Source organism: Mus caroli, chromosome 14, assembly GCF_900094665.2.
Source record: "Mus caroli chromosome 14, CAROLI_EIJ_v1.1, whole genome shotgun sequence".
Classification (NCBI taxonomy): Eukaryota; Metazoa; Chordata; class Mammalia; order Rodentia; family Muridae; genus Mus; species Mus caroli.
In genome coordinates, this window is record NC_034583.1 from 53589588 (window position 1) to 53610916 (window position 21329).

Here is a 21329-nt window from a genome sequence, read left to right on the forward strand (position 1 = left end):
TTTTTTTTTTTTAATACAATCAAGTTGCCAATTAACCAATTATCCCATGATCCTCTTTTAATGTTCTTTATAATTTGAGTCCATCCAAATGACAGAGTGAGAGAAGATGACACAGAAATGGCATGGTCCTTCTAGGAAGGTCACACCAAGGGTCCAAAGAGGGACAGTCCTTTCTGATATCTTTGTACATGAAAACCCACTTCTGTCTTGGATTTGGGATGCTCAGTCAAGCTAGTACCAGTCAGTGGCCATGCTATTAGTACAACAGATTTATGATGGACGAGAGGTTGTAAGGCCTGTCTTAGACAGGGCATCTCAGTTGCCAGCCAGAGGCAGAGCCAAACACAGGGCTTGCTTCTGAGGACTTTAGCAAATCCCTGGTTATTTTCAGCAACTTCCAAAACTCTTTCCTTTTTCCTAGGCAGGACTAACAATGGGAGCCAAGCTGAATCCTCAAGAATTGAGATGATACAGATCATTGAACCAAAAATCCATCTTTCCCTCTTGCTGGCTATGGTGGCCCACACTGAGTGCCAGGGAGATCAGGCTGGGAGAGGGGTCCATTGCCTCATGCTGGTCTTAGGAAGGCAGATCTCTGGAGACAGCAGGCAGACCAGCAGAACAGCTCCTAACAATGTTGAATGTGGCTGCCTCCTGCTGCACCTATGCATCGGAGGAGGGGAGAACACGGTGGGGTTCTTACAAGATTCCCCAAGATGTGTTGGTCTGCTCAGTCTTCTCCTCCCCTCCAGCAGACGGTTGTGTTATTCTTCAATGCAGAATCAGAGATTCAGGTACAGGGGGCATGTGGCTCATGGACACACACTCCCGTACATAGTCCCTCCACCTCCCGATCCCATGAAAATAAGCTGAGAACAAACCACGCCTCCTGTGTCAGCAGCTAAGGTTCATTGGGTGCTCTCTTCTGGCTGAGCATCTTTTCGGGTGTCCGACTTACACATCTCCTAACACCTCCTCCTACACACCTACTTGCAATGGTCGTTCTTTTATGGTGAAGCACCTGGTTCACTGAGTGGTTAGATACTGTTCTGTGGCCAGGCAGACTGTAAATCATGTTTCTGACCTTTGACCCTCCAGTGTCTGTAGCCCTGGGCCCTCTGCTACAGACTCACAGCCAAATGCTGTGACTTCTGGGAATGCCAAGTGTTGCTTCTCAGAGAGGTTCCCCATCCTACTATCATGTGGATCTCACAGCCTTCATGAGCTTGCTCTCTCTCATCTTCCTCCCAAGGTTGATACCACTAAGCATAGATAGAGACAGAGGGAGTTAGAGGGGCATAGAGCTTTAAGTGACTCCTGCCTGACCATTTTGTGGCAAGACAAATGATCTCAGTGTCCCGTGGGACGTGGACCTGTGACGCCCTACTTTCTGCATTCCAGGTCTGTAAGGTAAAGTCTCTGCGGATGGTGACATCATCTGGAGGAGTGATTTATTGGATTCATTAACCCCGCAGCATTGTTCGCAGCACCAGACATACCAACGGAGGTCAGCCAATGCACGTTCACAGAGATGACCTCTGATCGCTCCCAGAGACATGGCCTAGGCTAGAAAAAAATGTGTTGCCATCACTTCCTCCACATATATGTGCATATGTGTAACATAGGATAAGACTGGATGCCACAAGCTGGCTTCCAATGTCAGCATGTGTTCATCCTTGTAGCTTTTGCTTCAAGTGGCTGCAAGGACTGTCAGTGCCAATGGGCAAGTTCCCATTGTTCTGCATCTTAACCAGGATTGGCTATTATGTAAAATCTTTGGAGACTTAATAAGCAAAGCTGTGCCTAATTACCTTAATTTAACTATTCTTGATTAACTGAGGAAGCCAATCATTTCCCATAGTTTTTAATTCATTTCTCTGTATAGAACTAGGTGATGTCTGAGAACTTCAGATCCAAGTCTGTAACTCTGGAAGATGTGGAGCCAAGAAGATTACAGAAATCTAATGAGGGGTTATTTAGAGATATAAATGACAGAATTTAAAATAAATAAATAAATAAAACCCTACTGGCTGGAGTCAGAAATGATCTAAAGAACAAGTGAGGAGGGAGGCGGTGGCCTAGGAGCAGCATGCTTGCCTAGTGCACTCCAGACTGTTCAGCTCTTAGTGTCTCTCTCTCCTCCACTCTCCCCTTTCGCTCCCTATGCACATATGATTTGCTTTCTCATTAGTGATTATAAACAACAGAAGAGGAGATAGGTCAGTGCCAAGGGCCTAGCATGAGCCAAGCATGACCCAAGGTTCTGAGTTTAATCCCTACTGTTAGGAGAGGAAGGGGAAGGAGTAGAGAGAGACAGAGACATAAAATGAGAGAGAGAGAGAGAGAGAGAGAGAGAGAGAGAGAGAGAGAGAGAGAGAGAGAGAGAGAACAAATGGAAGTTCATTCATTACATACATCCTGGAATCATGTGACTTCTTAGTAACACTTGGGGGTCCCTGTTTTTAGGCTTATTTTAGAGATAGAGAAGATATGAGGGACTGAGAAAATGACTCAGCCAGTAAAGCACATGTCACACGAGCATGAGGACCTAAGTTTGAGTCCCTAATACCCACAGGGTATGGCAGTCCATGTCTGTCACTCCAGCCTGGGATGGTGCAAGACAGAGGCAGGCAGATCCTTAGAACTTGCTGGACAGCTAGTCTAGCCAAACCAGTGAGCTCCAGGTTCAGTGAGAGACCCTGCCTCAAACAAGATGGTGGAGACTGACTGAGGAGGGTCTCTGATGGTGACCTCTGGCCTCCGCATGCACACAAACACACAGCACCCATACACTTTATACATGCACATGGACGTATAGAACCCAGATAGGGGTTAAGGAGTCTTCTCGCCAGTGTGTTTCAGGTATTTACAGTTGATGTCTTAGTCACTAAACCTCACTGACTGCTAAAGTAGTAACATTACCCATCCAACCGTCTCAGTCAAGAAGTCAGTAAAACACTAGAACTATTCAAAACGAAGGAAAAGGAAAACAATAACGACAACAGCAGCAACAACAATAACAACAACAACAGGGGTACTTACTTTAGCTTTTCCCACGTCTCCTCTCCAAATTTCTCTGTCACAAGAGACTGCAGACAGGTGTTGATAAATCCGTACTAGAGCACAAAAGGAGAAAGAATTTGGAAAATGAAGAATGCCACTCTAGACCTGACCGAGGTTTGTTTTTTTTCTGGGGTTCTCTATACTCTGAGTAGCTACCATCCTTTCATGGTGGAAAGAAAGCTGAGCTGACTTCAGCTGCACATCGCATGCACACAGAGATCCTGTGAGCTGGAGTTCCAATCGCTTCCAGATCCCTGGGATCCTACTCTCAACAGGAGATTGTTGGTTAAATGAGGGGGTTGAATCATTTTATCAGACACTGGGAACCTGAGGGCACACACTTCATGACAGGTCTTTCTCGTTTTAGGTTTTTGAGTCAGGGTTTCCTCTAATCCAGCCTGGCCTCAAACTTTTATGAAGGCAAGGATGACCTTGGATTCCTGGTTCTCCTGCCTTTATTTCTCAAGTGCTGTAGTGCACCATCAGAGTCCTCACCATAGGTATGTGTGTGTGTGTGTGTGTGATGTATGTGTGGGCACTGTATATATGTCTGTCTCTGTCTCCTCTCTGTCTTCTCCCTCTGTCTCTCTTGGTGTCGGTGTTGGTGTCTGTGTCTGTCTGTCTCTGTCTCTCTGTCTGTCTCTCTATCTCTCTGTCTCTGTCTCTCTGTCTCTCTGTCTGTCTCTCTCTCTGTCTCTGTCTCTCTCTCTGTCTCTCTCTCTCTATCTCTCTATCTCTGTCTCTGTCTCCCTCTCTCTCTCTCTCTCTCTCTCTCTCTCTCTGTGTGTGTGTGTGTGTGTGTGTGTGTGTGTGTGTGTGTGTGTGTGTGTATAGACCAGAGTTCAAAGTTGAGTGGTATGGTGTCTTCCTTACTTTTCCACCTATGTTTTCAGACAGGGGTCTCTCACTGAACTTGGAGCTCATTGGTTGACTAGCCTAGCTGGCCAGCGAACTCTAGAGATTGTCCTGGCTCTACCTCCAAGTGCTAAAATTACAGGTCTCCCCACCCCCAACCCATATCCATCAGGATTTTGCACAGGTGCTGGATATCTGAACCCAGTATCTTATGCTTCCTGTAACCAGCAATTTATCAACTGAACCAGCTTCCCAAGCCCATGACAGAAAGAGAAAACAGCACAGAGGGCCACACTGGCAGGCTGTATCCTGGAAACAGGCCTCTGTCCTGCCATAGTTCCAGTTCCCACAACAGTGCCATGTTCTCCCCTTCCCGTCCCCCAGCCCCTAGATGTGCCCTTCCCCTAGCGTGACACCAATCACTCATACACATAAAATGCAAGCTTCACTTCTGTATACACTCCTCCAACCTTGGCTCCCCTCCATGCCTGACCCCATGAAGGCTCCTGCAACAGGCAGTGGTCCCTAGTCTTCCTTTACTACATCATAAGCTCCATACGGTGACAATGCATGAATCACTTCCCTAAATTTTGATTAAAGTCCCACAATAGAACCTAGCACACAGCAGGTACTTAATAAAGACACTAAATAAATGAGCACCTAACTGAAGCCTCAAGTCTGAACTCCTGGAAATCCTTAAAAATCCGCAGGTACCCAAATCAATCAATCTTAACAAAGACCATAGCTATCCATCTTTACAAATGGATGCAAGATCAGATAAGAGCATTAAGATAAGACCTACTGTCTGCATCCAAATGACCATAAATACCTACCAGTGCACAGCAAGGAAAACTGAGGCTCAGGGGAGTTCAGTCGCTGCTGGACTGTAGCCCCATCATCTGTTCTGGGTTTTAAGCACTGGGTAATACACCTTACATTTGGTCAGTAAGGCAAGTGGCTCAGCTTTTTGTCTTTGATGGTCAGCAGTGTCTGGGGTTTACGTAGCTAGTTCCTGGGGTTCCCAAACCCATAGGTCATAGAGAATCCCACACAGCCTCTGAGGCTTGTTGTCATGTTCTCAGCTCCAGCCAAGGCTCAGGAGGGAGTGCTGGCTGACCTTGTCTGCACAAACCCTCAGAGTTCTAGCTCAGCACCACACAGCTTTTGAGAAGGGATAAAGATAAAGGAGTACATTCTCCTTCGCGGCAGACAGATGTTGCTGCCGGGGAAAGCATGAGGCAGTTGACAGACTGCTGCAGAGAGTGTGCCCAGGGCTGCTGGGGCCACTGCTCTCCAATCTGCAGGGGATACCCTCGTCATCCCATTATGGACATTCAAGGACTATGTGGAAATAGGCAAGAGTCACTGGCCAGCCTTAGCGTTGATCTCTGAAGCTGTGCTTCCAGGATGGCTATCCAGTCAGATCAACAAGTCAGCAGGGCTTCCCACTGGCTTGGGCCATCTCAGTCTTTCAGAACATACTCAGGTCCTACCTGAGGCACACAGAGAAAGGCTTGTGTTTGAAATAAGTGTTGAAGTGTCTGAAAATGGTGAGGGCTAACTAAATCCTTCTCCCGCTGTCTGTGCCTTCCTCCTGCTGATTGGGGTACACGCTCCATCCTGAAATTTAGCTTCAGTGAGGCTGGGAGAATCCTGGAGCCTAGAGGAAAAGGTTCCCTGCGTGCTTTAGGGTGAATTTTCTAACTTCTATGAATCCAGTCTGCTCCATGAACTAAGGTGGAGATGATAGCATTTTAGATGGCAGCATGGGGGGAGGGGCTGTTGTTGGGTTGTATGTTAGTAGTTCTGGAGTATAATAACCCTGCAAGGCTGATTGCTAAGCTGAAGTTGGTGCTGTTTGACATTGGCCCCTCTTGAAATCTCACAATGGGGATCAGAATGATCCTCCTGGAGCTCAAGGACGTGATAGGATAGAAGCACATGACAGTTGTTCATGCCAAGAGTCATGTCTATCAGAGAGTATGCACCAGAGGGCTGGGAACATAGCCACTCTGTGTAGGTCTTGCCAAGCATGAGAGCTGGGGTGATCTCCAACCCCACAGGAACTGGGCATGATGGTCCGTGCCTGCCATCCCAGCACTCTGGAGGCAGAAGGAGGACTAGAAGCTCAAGGTTTGTTTGTTTCGTTTGGTTTTGGTTTGTCTCCTATTGCTTTGTTTGAGTATTTTTAATCTTTCTTGTCTTTTGTTTTTATATTATGGTTTCTCATTTTGTGTTTTTATAGGTTTGGATGTGTGTGTATGTGTGTGTATATGTGTAAGGGTGTGTGTATATGTGTGTGTTATGGGTGTATATGTGTGTGTCTGTGTGTGTGTTTCTTGTGCCTTTCTTCCTTTCTTAATTCTATTTGGTTTGTTTTATTTGCCTGTTTGTTTTCTGAAGAGCAAGAAGGAAGGATATGGAATTGGATGGGGGAGGTAAAAGGATCTGGGAAGACACTCTTACATGTGCCAGCAAGATTTTGCTGACAGGACCCTGATATAGCTGTCTCGTGTGAGGCTATGCCAGTGCCTGGCAAATACAGAAGTGGATGCTCACAGTCAGCTACTGGATGGAACACAGGGCCCCCAATGGAGGAGCTAGAGAAAGTACCCAAGTAGCTGAAGGGGTCGGCAACCCTATAGGAGGATCAACAATATGAACTAACCAGTACCCCCCAGAACTGTGTCTCTAGCTGCATATGTACCAGAGGATGACCTAGGTGGCCATCACTGGGAGGAAAGGCCCTTGATATACCGCAGTACAGGGGAATGCCAGGGCCGGGAAGTGGGAGTGGGTGGGTTGTTGAGCAGGGCGGAGGGTTGTATAGAGGACTTTCAGGATAGCATTTGAAATGTAAATGAACAAAATATCTAAGTTAAAAAAGAATTACAAAATAAAATAAAATATAACAACCCCCCCCCAAAAAAATAAAGGATCTGGGAAGGATGAGGGAGGAGAAAGATCAGAATGTATTGTATGAATTTTCTATAAAAAATATTTTTTATTTGTAATTTTGATGTGGAATTTTACATAGTACTTCAGGCTGGCCTTGAACTTGTAACGGAGGTTGACCTTAAACTTCTGACCCTCTCCCTGCCTTCTGGGTGCTTCTATTAGAGGCCTAGACCTTGTTTATGAAGTAGTGGGTGTCAAAGCTCAGGGTTTGTGTGTGTGCTAGGCAAGCCCTACGCTGAGCTGTTTCTCAGCCCTGGTGCCTTTATTTCTTGGCCTAATATAGTAGTGTTTTTTTTTTTAAAGGTTTTCAATAATAACCAGATAATTATACTTCAGAATAAAACTGTAAGAGAAGCAACTTTAAAGCCCTGTTAGCAGCAAGGCAGTGACTTATTCCAAACACAGCCTTCCCATTTACACACTGCTGACCCCAGGTCAACCCACCAACTCTTGATTTTTTTTTAACTATACTACATGTCACACACACACACATTTATATATCTTGCTATATTCTAAACGAGTTGCAGAATTTTGAACTTTCAGCAGGGTTGTGAGGATGCCAATCAACCCTCCTGGGTGCTCCCACCCAGCTCCACTTGATGACATCCTGTGTAACTGGAGCATCTCTCAGAGTTGAGGCGTTCTGCTCTCATGGTGCTGTCAGTGTTAGCTAACTCAGGGAGCTAAAGGCCATCCTTTCGTTGTCTCTTGTGTGCTTGCTTTGCTAACATCCTTTGAGCTATTCAGGATCCCATCTTGCATTCACTTGTCCTGTCTCCCCATCACCTTCCATTGTCCACCCTGTGCCAGTGTACCACAGGATGGCTAACGTGCTGCATGCAGCACACTAAGCTACAGTAGCATCTGCTAGGATCCTCTACACTAAGCCCTACCACAGTTTCCTCAGAACTTACTATTTGCTAAAGGTAATTAGAGATGATGCAAATGTCCCATTTCTGTTTAAAAAAAAAAATCTGCCCCTCTTCCTGTCCTGGCTTGTGGCAGCTGCTACTGTGTGATCCAATGGTGATTTCCTATTTCTTTAGGATTCTTCTAGAAAGAAGAATTGCACCTCAAATTGATATTTTTAGTTATAACAAGATATCCAGGATAGGTGGACACAAAGGAGTCAGAAAGTGAGGCGATCCGGTGAGCATACTCAGTGGCAAAGAGAAGAGCCAAGTTGGCAGGCTGACCTCGAAAGACAATGGACTTAGGAAGGTAGGTAGTGTTTATGGTTCATAAAACTTACTTGACTTTTAACTTGAAGCTGAGATCACCTTCCTTTTGAAACGCCACATCTAGACCTTTACAAACTGTCTAGAGTTGTCCTACGTTTGGGTCATTTTTGTCAAGATCTTGAATAATGTTACCTAGACCTGGGGTCAGGGAGACTCTGTCTCAGCAGAACAAAAGCCACTGGCGGCTGCTTACCATGGTGTCCAGCGTCGTGTCTCCAGGCCGGAGCTGCACACCCGGCGTCTTACCAAATCTCTGGAAGGCAGTTGAGGTGCTCCGCAGTGAAGCTAGGAACTGACCTCGGCCTTCTGCTGAGCCCTGCCCAGGGAGGTAAAATCTGGGCTGTCCCTGTAGGGAACAAGCAGGATTGCCACACAGCACCCCAGGGGCGCATATCACCACCACTAAGCTCTCTCAGGAGTTGAGTGTGAAGCCCAAACTATGCCCTTGAGGTGTCAACACAATAACCATGCCCTGCTGTTCCTGCAGAAGCTGTACTCCAGGGAGCAGAGACCAGCAGAGCTCGAGGGCGCTGGCCATACTTTGTCATCTGTGTGTGTGGCAAGTTGGGAGTCTTGTAGGATGAGTGTCCCAGTCCTACCAGACCCTCAAGACAATGGTGACTCTTTCTACTGATTCTGCTGTGCATTCCCTTTCATCTGCAGAGGGTCTCTGGTCTCAACTCTCTCTCTCTCTCTCTCTCTCTCTCTCTCTCTCTCTCTCTCTCTCTCTCTCTCTCTCTCTCTCTCTCTCTCTCCCTTCCCTCCTTTTTCTTTTTCTTTTCTTTCTTTCTTTCTTTCTTTCTTTCTTTCTTTCTTTCTTTCTTTCTTTCTCGTTCTCTCCCTCTCCCTCCTTTCCTTTCCTTTCCTTTCCTTTCCTTTCCTTTCCTTTCCTTTCCTTTCCTTTCCTTTCCTTTCCTTTCCTTTCCTTTCCTTTCCTTTCCTTTCCTNCCTTTCCTTTCCTTTCCTTTCCTTTCCTTTCCTTTCCTTTCCTTTCCTTTCCTTTCCTTTCCTTTCCTTTCCTTTCCCTTTCCTTTCCTTTCCTTTCCTTTCCTTTCCTTTCCTTTGAGACAGGATCTTTAAATAGCTGTGGCTATCCTGTAGCTCACTCTGTAGACCAGGCTGTTCTTAAACTCACAGAGATCCACCTGTCTCTGCCTCCAGGATGCTGGGATCAAAGGCATGCCTGGTTCTTTCTGAGATGCAGAAATCCCTGCCTGCTGTTGGACAAAGCCATTTCTCGGGAACCACGAGGCCTGAGCACACGAGGGACTGAGTCCAGCACGGCTGTTTCTGAAAGTCATGAGCACGTTCCCAGAAGCCTGAACTTGGCTTCAAGTCTACCCCTCAGGAAGGCTGTCTCTTACAGGATGCTGTCTACTGGGAGGCTTCTAATTAAACCACTTTGGATGTCATCCAAGGAATGCCTGCCTCAACCAGCACTTGGCACTGTCATGCTATCTTGTGGAGTCCGCTGGGGCCTGAAAACTTTATTCTTCCACTGAATCACTGCTATGTTGAAGGCCCAGGTAAACTGTTGCCTGAAGTCTACTTCCTGAGTATTTCTTGGAGTCACAGATAAGAAACCCAGCCACTAACCAGATCCCCTGAGTATCCCCCCGAGGCTGTTCCAGTGACCTGGCATCTGTGGTGCGAAGGCAAGATGACCAATAAATAAATGTCACAAACCAAAGGAAGAGGGTTCCCAGACCACACAAGGGCCACAGCACCCTAAAATATGACTCACAGTTAAGACAGCATCTCGCAAACTTGACTACGCAGGAGGCTGAGATGGTTCACTGAAATCAGTGCCCAGACACACTTCTCCTGAAGGTACCTGGCCATGTGTCTCAGGAGCTCCAGCCTCCTCTCAGCCCTCTCCCACCCAGCTGCAGCTCGCCTGAGAAAAGCTTTTCTGGCATCTCTGTCCTTGACTTTTTCCAGCGCGTTTGTTCCTGTCTTCACTGGCTGGCTCCAACTATGCTCTGGAGAGGCCAGACCCTCAGAGACACCAGGACTGAGGGAAGCTGTCTCTTTACTCCAGAAGAATGATTTTGCGTGCTTGCAAAGGCTAGAAGACTCTGTGCTGCTTCTCTGTGGAGAGGACATGTGGTCCTGAGAAAATGTCCCCAGGTTAGATGATTTCCATAATTATGCTTCCCAAACCCTTCCCAGCACATTCAGCTGACAGCTCTTTCGGCCCTGCCAAATGTACTTGCTCTGATCCCCGCTCTTACAGCCCTCAACCCCCTCCCCGCTTTTACAAACACATACAAACACTCATGCTCACACTTCACAATAAGCAAATGGTTAAAAAAAAAAACCCAACTCCCTCTTTCTTTTTCATGAAGCAGATGGTAGGTCTCAGGAACTTGGTGGAAATTAGGCTTTCTGATTTTCTAATAAATTTTAGCATCTCGCACAAGGAGCACGAGCTCCTTTTCATTCTGATGTTAAGTACCATATGGCCCATCATCCAAGGAACGTGGCAGCTTCATACCCAGAGTAATGTGGAAGGGAGGAGCGTCCCTATGAGGCCAGGGTGTGTAAACCAATCGGATTCCAGGGTGAATGCCTTTTGATAATAATATTGTATATGGCAGAGGACTAATTATCCCTCTTTTATGGTATGTGTTAATTTTCTCTGCCAGTTTCCCTAATTACAACTGCCACCCAAAGGACTACTCTTTGTAAATACTCTGTAAACATTTGAAAAGACACAGACAGCGTGTGCATGAGGAAGGCTGTCCCTGGCTTTCGAAGCTGTCTGCAAGATTAGCTGGCATCTCGTAGGTTTTTCAGATGCATTAGCAGCTGGGGAGGACTTGTTACTGTATGGGAAGACACCCCTCCGTTCCCATGACATCATGGGCTTCCCTGTATATTCTGGGATCATTGTTTTGAGAGACCAGTTTTTTGGCTTTTTTGGGGGGGGTTGAGGGGGTTTTATTATTTTGTTTTGTTGTTTTATTGTTTTGTTTGTTTGTTTGTGGCTGCCTTTGTTGCTCTGAAGTGAACAGTCTCACAAATTACGGCAAACACGGGGCCCAGCAAACACAGGAGTGGATGTTCACAGTCAGCTATTGGATGTATCACAGGGCTCCCAATGGAGAAGCTAGAGAAAGTACCCAAGGAGCTAAAGGGATCTGCAACCCTATTGTTGGAACAACATAATGTACTAACCAGAACCCTGGAGCTCTTGTCTCTAGCTGCATATGTATCGAAAGATGGCCTAGTCGGCCATCAATGGAAAGAGAGGCCCATTGGACTTGCAAACTTTATATGCCCCAATATAGGGGAATGCCAGGGCCAAAAGAATGGGAATGGGTGGGTAGGGAAGTGGGGGGTGCTATGGGGGACTTTTGGGATAGTATTGGAAATGTAATTGAGGAAAATATGTAATAAAAAAAATAAATAAAAAAAAATAAAAAAAAATTACGGCAAACATATATGCTAGCATAACTCATACCCAGATATAAATGGAGTGTCTGCATTGTCCAGCAATTCCCTTGGTGCCCCTATTCAGCCACCCCCAACCCCTCCCACTGCTCTCCTCACTGTACCTGTAGATGGGTTTGCTTGCTCCTAAACTCCGCTCGCAGGGGCTCATACAGCACACCGTCTGCTGTGTCTGACATTTTAACCTTTAGCGTATTCTCAGCACACAACACTTCAGACATCACCATCCTTTCAATTAGACAGGTGTTTGTAAATACAACCTCATCACTCTCTCTCTCACACACACACACACACACACACACACACACACACACACTTCTTCTGATAACATTTAAGCTGACCCAGCAAGACAGTCTTAGCATCCTGTGCGATGAGAAACAAGCTTTCATTGTTTAAAGGATACCACGTGCTTAAATAAGCTTTAGCTATTCTGGACAAGGCATCTCACAGGGACAAGGATCTGCGGGTGCGGAGAAGTCCCACCCTTCTCTGGTTTGGCTGACTGTTTTCCCTTTGCATCTGTGTAGCATTGTGTGCTATTTGATTGACTCCCCTGGTGTGGCTAACATCTCACTGACAGGTGGCTAAGTGGGGATAAGTGGGCTAAAGGTAAGACTGGGGTAAAAGCCAGGCTTTCCAGCCAGTCACCATGGGACTGGCTATTGGCCTTGCCATTTGGAACACTGGGGAGGGAGACTGTTCTCCATAGTAGACTGAGCAACAGGGCAAGACCCTGTCTTTAAAAACAAAACAAAATGAAACAAGGGTGTCAGGAGAGCAGCGTTGTGATTGGTGCTTGTAATCTCTAGGACAGCTGAGGCAGGGGAATGGGAAGCTCAAGTCAGTAAGACCCGTTCTCAAAAACAAACAATAATTAATAATAATGATGATAATGATAAAAAAAAGTCTGAAACAAAGGCTCCACATTTCTTCCAGGCCTATTTCCATAGTTATTAATTCAGCATGCAAAAGTCAGAGGAGCTGATCCCAGAAGACAGTCCATTCCCCTAAACGGCCACAGCGGGCAGTGGTGCTTTAGACCCGTCACAACAGCTATGGAAATCATTTGTTTTTACCACCCGCTGCGCAGTACTGGGCCCCACGCATTCCTCCTGGTTTAGGATAAATCACACAAAACTGCTGGGTTTTCACCAGTGGGTGTGAGCAATGTCATTAGATTCTATGTAATTTCCTTTCCCCCTTAGTGTGACCCTGTAAAGCTGGTCCTCTTACCATTAACTCCCTCGAAAGACGCAAACAGTGGTGCAGAGGAACCAGAGGTTTTCTTGTGACTGCCACACCACAGAGGCTTAGTGAATCAAGTGATACCCCTTTTCTAGGAAAGTCAATAATACTTGACTCTTTCAAAAATAAATGAGATGGATGGATGGATAGATAGATAGATGATAGGTAGATAGATAGATAGATAGATAGATAGATAGATAGATAGATAGATAGATAGATAGATAGATAGATAGATAGATAGATAGATAAAAGCTCTCTCAATCTGGTACACTGGAAGATGGAGTTTTGATTTGCATGTGGACCAGGACTTGGGCACTTACTCCTTTCATTTCACATCAGCACCTTCGCTTGGGATCCAGAAAGCCAGAAAAAACGTAGGCTTTTTCCACAGTGAGGACATTCACCCACGAGCCCAGCTCGCCTCCAGGCGGTGTGAACCTGCTCTACCCAGATCGCTCATTCTCTCTTCAGCTTGCCTTTTAAAATTTCAGTCGGTGGCCGACCAGGAATTGTTGGGCGCGAAGCGCCATCGTGTGGCCAAAGTCATGTATACCTACAGATCCTAGTAAGGGTGATTGATGTTCATAAATCTAAAGGCATTGTGACATGCAGGGGCTCATTTGAGACCAAATTCAGTCTCTTTCGAGTTTAATTGAATCTGATTTACTTGATAAAGAAGAAATCAGGTGACCTGATTGCAAACAGGTCACACTGTACTTTGCAAACAACTGGTTGGCACTTGAATACAAATGCTTTGAAAGCCTGAAAAATGTTAGCTGCAAATTGACCACGCCCACTGTGCCCCAGCTGCTGCTGTGAGGACTCCTGCTTCTGCTCAGACCTGATTCTACATCAGGAGCTAGATCCAGGAACATCATCTACAGACAGGGAGGTGGCGGTCCACGAGGGGACAGACCTGTGACTTTGAGGGTGGGGTGGGGTAATTTCATCACAGTGTCTTCCTGAAAGTGATTTTCTTAAATCATTCTTCTTCCAGCAGCGCTTAGAAAAACATTCTTAGAAATTTTCTTCCACTACTGTTTTAAGTGTGTGACAAAATGAATATCCTAGGTGATAATTAATATGCCTTCATTATAGCCAGCTAGTGATGTCTATGGGCCCTGCACTCTGACAGGCAGTGATCATCTAATTATCACCTCAGCACTCTAAGTTAGAACGTTACAGCTGTGCATGTGAGGTGCACAGACGTTCCAGCATCATTACAGAACAGAGAGTCTGAGTCCAGCCTGGGTCTTACCTCGGGCAGATGGCGAGGCCAATGATGGCAGGCATGTTGGCACCCATCTTTAACCTTAGAGCTTAGGAGGCAGAGGCAGGATCTCTCTGAGTTCTAGGCCAACCTATTCTGTGCATTGCGTTCTACACCTATCAGCTACATAATGAGGCTGTCTATAAAAGGGGGAGAGAGGCTAGAAGGATGGCTCCACTCACTGTCCTAGCATAGGAATCAGGTTTTAGAGCTAGCAGCTACATTAGGTGGCTCACAACTATTTCTGTCCCCAGCTCCAGGGGGACCCGGTGTCCTCTGCCTCCCTAGGCACCTGCAGACACAAGGTCCACGTAAACTCATGCAGGCACACACATGTATGTATAAACAAATACGTATTTTAATTGAAAATAACAGAGCTAGGCATAATGGTTCAAAGTCATAATCTAAACTATTAGGAGATCGTAATGATAATAATTGTAATAACAACAATAGTAAAGTATCATGATTATACTAGCTTCATATTTGGGATAAATAAGGCCTTTCGTGTCCTCAGCACACCCGCAATGCTAACTGCTTGCTCTTCATTCATCTCTCACATCCATCTTGCTCTTCTGCTCCAGGATTCACCGCAGTCAGTGTCCGGCATCTCTGATCACTCTGCTCGGCAATTCATGAATGAATTTAAGCTACTCGATCCTGCCTCACAGCCTCCAGCACAGAGCATGCGCAATACAGCCTTAGCCCGAATCCCTCTCTCTTCCCCAAACTCTTTACACAGTGATGCCTCTTGCTGTCTCCAGACCTTATCTGAGTTCTTCACTTTGTTCATTCAGACCAACTGTCAATCAAGCCATCTACAATGTGTGATTAGTGAGACTCCAGGCACTGCGGACAGTAGCTCAGCGTACGTTCTCCCTCTTGCAGGTCCAAGTGAAGTGGGGCGTGTTGGTGTGTGAGTGGGCGAACTCAGGTTAGGTCGCTGTGAGCACAACCCAGAGGACACCTGCTGGTGGGCTAGAGAGTGGCGCTCGCTGCTGTGACTGCAAGCTAACCATGGAGAATGAGAGGAGACCAATAGAGTCAGAAAACTTGCCCCAGCCAGCCTCCTGCGACTAACTCAGACTTTCCTGTGACAAGTCTTCGGTGACATCTTGTGGTACTGGACAAGTATGGTTGAAAAATGAATCCTCCCCCACCCCCCAAAGATGCTCACTTAACCCCAGAACCTAGGAGCAGTACCTTGCCTGACAAGAGAACCTGATTATTTGGTTAAATGAAAGATTTTTGAGTTGGATTGAGTATCCTGAATTATCCAAATGGGAGGGACTGATATCATTGCAAATGTCCTTATAAATAGAAGGCAGAGGTCGGCTGGAACTCTGAGGAAGCAAGAGGCTGGGGTCATGCAAGGAAAGGCCACTAGCCAAGGAATGCCAGCATCCCCAGAGGCTAGGGAGGGTTTCAGAAGGAACAAGCCCTACTGTCTCTTAACTAATATGGCTGATTTGGGTTTCCCACTTCCAAACTTTAAGGTAATAAACTTGTGGGGGTTTTATGCTTTTGTGTTTGTGATAATTTATTTTTTTAATTATAACTTATTTGCAATAAATAATTAACAACAGGAAGAGATAAATCACTATGAAAGACAACCAGTAATGCGAGAAATACAGCCTTCTGTTAGAGATGTTCTGGTCTAACACCAGGTAGCTGTATTCTCAGTTGTTGCATAGCAACCCAGTGAGGGAAGTTTACATGGGGATGAGAGGGCACAAAGCCAGTGGCTAAAGGCCAGGGAGTCTCATTTTTCTTTAAAATTGTTTCTTTCCTTCATTTCTTTCCCTTTTCCTTCTGTTCCTTTGTGTGTGTGTGTGTGTGTGTGTGTTCACACTTGTGCAGGTGTGCTCATATGTGTCTAAAGGACAATATCAGGTGTCTTTCTTTGGATGCCATCTACCTTGTATTTTGTCTGAGCCAGGATCTCTCACAGGTCTAGAGCTTGTCGATTAGGGTCGCTGATAGACTTTGGTAGTCCCAAAAATCCACCTGTCTCTGCCTTCCCAGAGCTGGGATTGCAAGTGTGTGCCACCAAACTTGACTTCCAGAATTTTTGTTTTACTTAAAAAAAAAAAAAAAAAAAAGTTGGGGGGTTCAGGGGTTGGNGAGCNCTGACTGTTCTCCCAAGGTCGTGAGTTCAAATCCCAGCAACCACACGGTGGCTCACAGCCATCCGTAATGGGATCTGATGCCCTCTTCTGGTGTGTCTGAAGACAGCTACAGTGTTCTCATATACATAAAATAAATCTTTTTTAAAAGTTGTAGGGAGTTGAACTTAGGTCTTTCTGCTTACAGGAACTTGATTGAATAAGGTGTCATTCTTTACAGGTATCATCTACCCAAACTAAGACAGTTTTAACCAGCTGATCCCCTGAAATAACTGGGTGCCTCAAGACGGACAAGAATCAGCCAGAGCATCTTGGTTTTCCCAAACTGCGTTTTATTGTTTCCAGTCTGACTTATCTCAGACCCATGTATCGACAAGATTCACGAGCCCAGATCCTGGGATCTACCATCAACTTCAAAGAAAAGTTGTCCCATAGACATGAGTACACCTCTTAGAACTTGGCCAGCAGGCTGTTTTACTAAAGACAAAAGCTTTTAAAACCCCAAGCAAAGTGGACTGCTATAGCTTTGTATCCCAGACAAGAAACCCCAGAGAAAAAGAAAGTTCGCTGGGCTCTGAGCATCTTCTCCATCTGGCTCCCTTGATTTATCTTTAGACACAAGACCCAAGTTTGTTCCCAGCAAAGAGCTTTCAAACACAGAACTTTAAAGAAAGCCACATTCAGGGAAGAAATCTTTGCAGATGGACCACAGCATTAAAGCTGTATACAAAAACAAAACAAAAACAAAAACAAAAACAAAAACAAAAACCTCTGGAGATGTTGCTGTTTTTGGTTAAGCAACAAATGAAAGAAACCTCCCAGACAGTGTCATTGGCACTTGAAAAACAATGCAGAGGAGGACACAAAGGACAGGTGTGTGGTCACCTGGGAAATGTTGGCTTGATGTTCTTAGGGCTGCTGTATGGTTGCTGTCACTTTTCTTCAGAGTTAAAAATTCTCAGCTTCAGACACAAAAGATAACATAAATAAGGGTTTTAATTATTACTATTTGAATTTTAAAAAGCAAACACCGCACAGGACTTTATGCAGTTGTCATTAAGCCTAGAGTGTGCCTGGCTTGATTTAGGTGGTGCCTCTCTCTCTCTCTCTGTCTGTTTCCCTATCCCAGGCAGGCTAACATTTATGGGGATGCTCCTTGAAAAGTCATCCTTGTATAATAAGATGCCGGAAGTCAGTGAGGAAGGTCTACTGACACCCACAACACCTCCCCACCAGCACACTTGATCTCAGTTCTCTCAGAAGCTGGGCAGGTATAGGCCAGGTATGATGGCTTTATTGAGAATGGTTCCATAGGCATATATGTTTTAATATTGGGACCCAGTTGGTGGAACTGTTTGGGAAGGATTGGGAGGTGTGGCCTTGTTGGAGGAGGTGTACTACTGGGATGACTTTGAGGTTTCCAAAGCAGCAATTATTCACAGTTAACTTGTGTTCTCTCTCTCTCTCTCTCCCTCCCTCTTTCTCTCTCTCTCTCCCCCCCCACCTCTCTCTCACTCTCTCTCTCCCTCTTTCTCTCTCTCTCTCCCTCTTTCTCTCTCTCCCCCCCTCTCTTTTCTCTCTCTCTCTCTCTCTCTCTCTCTCTCTCTCTCTCTCTGTCCCCTCCCTCTCTCTCTTGTGGTTGTTGTTTCAAGATGCGAGCTCTCAGCTTCTGCTCCAGTGCCGTGCCTGCCTGCTTGCAGTCATTACTCCCCAACATGATGGTCATGGGCTCAGCCTCTGGAACTGTATGCTCCAAATAAACCCTTTCTTCTGTAAGCTGCCTCTGTCATGGTGTCTTATCACAGCAACGGAATAGTGTCTAAGACACCTGGTTAGTATTTGGATGAGAGAAGAAGCAGGAAGGTCAAAGTGGAGTGTCTTCTTTGACCAGTGGCTTGTAACCTTAATAGGTGTAACTCTATGCCCAAATAAAGATCGTGCGCTGGACTGTATATGAAGCACACACTGAAAGTGGAGCTGTGAGCCAGCCAACGGCTAAGCCACAAAATTCGTCCTAGACAGAAAGAACATCATGCTACAGCTACCTGTTAACGGGGAGATGCAGAGCCTGTGGTGAGCTGGTTGCATGGATACAGCTTATGTGTGTGAGAACTAGAAGGGAGAATTAGAGAAGACTCACCTACCTCTACCACCTTGAGCCAGCTGTCTGTGTGGAGGAGCAGAACTACTGGGCTGAGGGCGACAGTGTGATCACAAAGAAGCCCTGATGCGACCTTCCTCTACCCTACCAAAAGGATATTGGCCTCATTTTTAGCCTAGCAGCAGAAGATTCTGGAAACCCCGAAAAGACCTAGCGCAGAGTGGGTGCTTTCTTAACTGTGTTTTGCATGAAAGGAGGGGGCTCAAGACTTCACCAATAGGCTTCTGGGATACAGTCTTGGACACTTTGAGCCAGAACTCCCGATTTGCTCCTTTCCAGTTCTGAGCATATTACCTGCAGCCATCTGCACAACCTCCTATGTGTGACAGGCCAGGCAAGATGGCAGGGACACTCATTCAGGTCCCCTGCACCTCTGCTCTGGAACACCAGCAGTCAGGCTCAGCTTTCTCCTGGCCACTCCCGTGGGAAGCCCAGGCTCTGACTCCCCCAGTACATGTCCCCCTGGGAAACTCAGCTTCTTTTTGGCACTAGCTGGGCTCTGACGGGTAGCGTGTTGAGGAGTTTGGTTGTCTTACAGCTTTATAATTTCATTTTTTTAAACTCTAACTGAACATCTCACACTGCCCTGAAAGCAGCCCTCCTGTCATAGACCCAGGCTAAGGCAAGTCCAATCAGGGCACTGTCCGTTCCCAGAGTCTTTCTCGGACCAGCCACTCCCCTTTGGGATTCTCTGTCTCATAATGCTCGTCTTCCAGGGACAGCGGGGACTCCTGTGTGAAGAACTCCTCGTCCCACTCCATGTCCTCTTTGGAGAAGCTGCGAAGGATCTGTCCAGAGCATCCCAGGCTGCAAGGGAGGGAGAGAAGAAAGTCAAGTACACAGAGGAGAGGGAGACCCACATTCCCACCACTCCTGCAGAGAACATCATGCTGCTCCCCCAGTTCTAGGCCTTGGGGGTAACCTTATAGTGGTACAGGGTAGGGTGTGACTGGACTTCGGGTGGGCATTAACCTGATCTTGAAGGAGAAGGTCAAGGGTAAGTGCTGGGCCAAGGTTAAACTATGTCAAGCACATTTCTTATTACCATGGAAGTAAAAAGTTATCAAGGAAACGCTGGTTCCACCAGAGTTGAGTGGCTTTTGAGAGGACAGCTATGGAGTCTGAATAGGCCCTTGTGTCCTGTGACATGGCCCAGTGGTTGTCCTGCATGAGGTACAGAGAATGTGGGACTTGGTCATGAAAAATAGTCTTAAAGAGAGAAGGATGTGTCCGGAGAGAGGCCACAGGAGCCAGCGGCAGTGTCCCCACAGAAGCCAGGCCAGCAGGAAGTCCTGCAGAGCAGGTTCACCACTGTCTTCCAAAGCAACAATGTCTCCCTCCTGCCGGGTGCTCTGCTCTGTACAGCCCAAGCTACATTAGAGATATCCAGAAGGTGTAAGCAGCGGACCAGAGAGGAAGGGGACAGGAAGGATGGAAGCAAGGTCAGAGCAGAGGACGGCAGTGAGCTAGGCTGGGGGAGTACAGCTTGTGAGAAAACATCTTACCACCACCACCACCCCATCCCTGACCTTTGCCCTGTAAAATCAACCACTTTAGCCCTTGGGAATAAGGGACCAGTACACTGGAGTCTGGGGCGTTTGAGACTGCTCTGGTTCTGTTCATTCCAAGCACTTACTCCTTTTTGTGGGCTTTGGGCTTAAATTTCAAGGTGTTGAACGCCCCTTCCACAGCCTTGGGCAGGTAAATGGGGTGTCTCTCAAGCCTCCGCTGGGTGCCAGCGACCCTGTGCTCTGTGCTCCTCCGAAACCGACTATCCGCGGTGGCATGGGCAGCAATGGCCTCGGAATGTCTGCGCGGTGCCCGCAGAATCCAGTTGGAATGCAAGCTGTGCTCCCGTGAGCTGGTAGCCACTGGAAGAGAGAAGCAAGTGACCTGGGCAGGTGGCCGCTATGGGGGGGGGGAGCAGAAAGTAAAGGAGAGCATGAACAAGTAGAACAATCCACAGGGAAGGGAAGATGGAGCTCACTATGGGGAGTTTTGAGGGAGGCTGCAGGGGCCAGGGGGCGGAGTCTGACTCAGCAGGCTGCAGGGGCCAGGGCAGGCTCCTACTGGGACAGAGCCCAGATCTGTACTCATTGACTTGGAAAGACGCCCCAGTGTACTGAATATTGTTCAAAGAGATGCTATTTTTGTTAAAAGGAAAATATAAATAAAAATTGAGTGTGTTGAAAGCCCTTTGTGAAAGTCACATGCCCAAGTGTTAACAGTGGATGGTGACTTACAGATGGTAAATGTTTTTCAGTTTCTTTTTTAAATTAGCTTTTGGTTTTAATTATGTGCATGTGAGTGTGGGTGCTCTCGGAGGCCAGCTGAATCCTCTGAAGCTAGAGCTATGGAAGCCCAGTGTGGGTGCTGGGGACTGAATTCTGGACCTCTGTGGGAGCAATGTGAGCCTGTAACTGCTGGGCCCTGACTCCTCACACTTTTATTCTCTGCTGTGCTGTTTGGTTAATTTGATTTACAGTGAACATAGATTATTGGTGCTATTCTGGGGGAGTGGGGGAGGGGAGGTGTATCAAAAGACAACCTTTAGGAGTTAGTTGTCTTTGAAGATTTAATTCAGTTTTTCAGCCTCAAACACTTTTGCCGCAGAGCTCTCTCACTGGCTGTCCTGTGGCTTGTTCCTTCTGATTCCATTACCACCATCTTAGCCATTTTGAATGCACCATTAAGAATGTCAACTGGGGGCCAGGCGTGGTGGCGCATACCTTTAATCCCAGCACTCAGGAGGCAGAGGCAGGTGGATTTCTGAGTTCGAGGCTAGCCTGGTCTACAAAGTGAGTTCCAGGACAGCCAGGGCTACACAGAGAAACCCTGTGTCAAAAAAAAAAAAATGTTAACTGGGGTAGCCGGGCAGTGTTGGTGCATGCCTTTAATCCCAGCACTTGGGAGGCAGAGGCAGGCGGATTTATGAGTTGGAGGCCAGCCTGGTCTAT

General features: G+C 46.6%; 2 protein-coding genes and 1 long non-coding RNA gene across 3 annotated transcripts in view; 1 reads left to right on the plus strand and 2 right to left on the minus strand.

Annotated features, from left to right (window-relative positions):
* LOC110309748 (guanylate cyclase soluble subunit beta-2) overlaps positions 1–11800 on the minus strand; it is a 66320-nt gene extending 54520 nt beyond the window's left edge. Inside the window, exons 1-3 of the mRNA XM_021182478.2 lie at positions 11678–11800; positions 8311–8433; positions 3043–3116 (exon numbers count right to left, since the gene is read on the minus strand). Of these exons, the coding sequence (XP_021038137.1) occupies positions 3043–3116; positions 8311–8433; positions 11678–11800 (320 nt within the window). The remainder of the gene's footprint in view (positions 1–3042; positions 3117–8310; positions 8434–11677) is intronic.
* Positions 5968–11218, plus strand: LOC115029254. The gene is made up of 3 exons (XR_003834832.1): positions 5968–6051; positions 7923–8097; positions 9279–11218. It is a non-coding gene; the product is annotated as an uncharacterized LOC115029254 (long non-coding RNA).
* Positions 11801–19004: 7204 nt separating the features above from the next.
* The window catches only part of C14H13orf42 (chromosome 14 C13orf42 homolog), a 17528-nt gene continuing 15203 nt past the window's right edge, over positions 19005–21329 (minus strand). Inside the window, exons 4-5 of the mRNA XM_021181343.1 lie at positions 20009–20243; positions 19005–19179 (exon numbers count right to left, since the gene is read on the minus strand). Coding sequence (XP_021037002.1) covers positions 19005–19179; positions 20009–20243 — 410 coding nt within the window. The remainder of the gene's footprint in view (positions 19180–20008; positions 20244–21329) is intronic.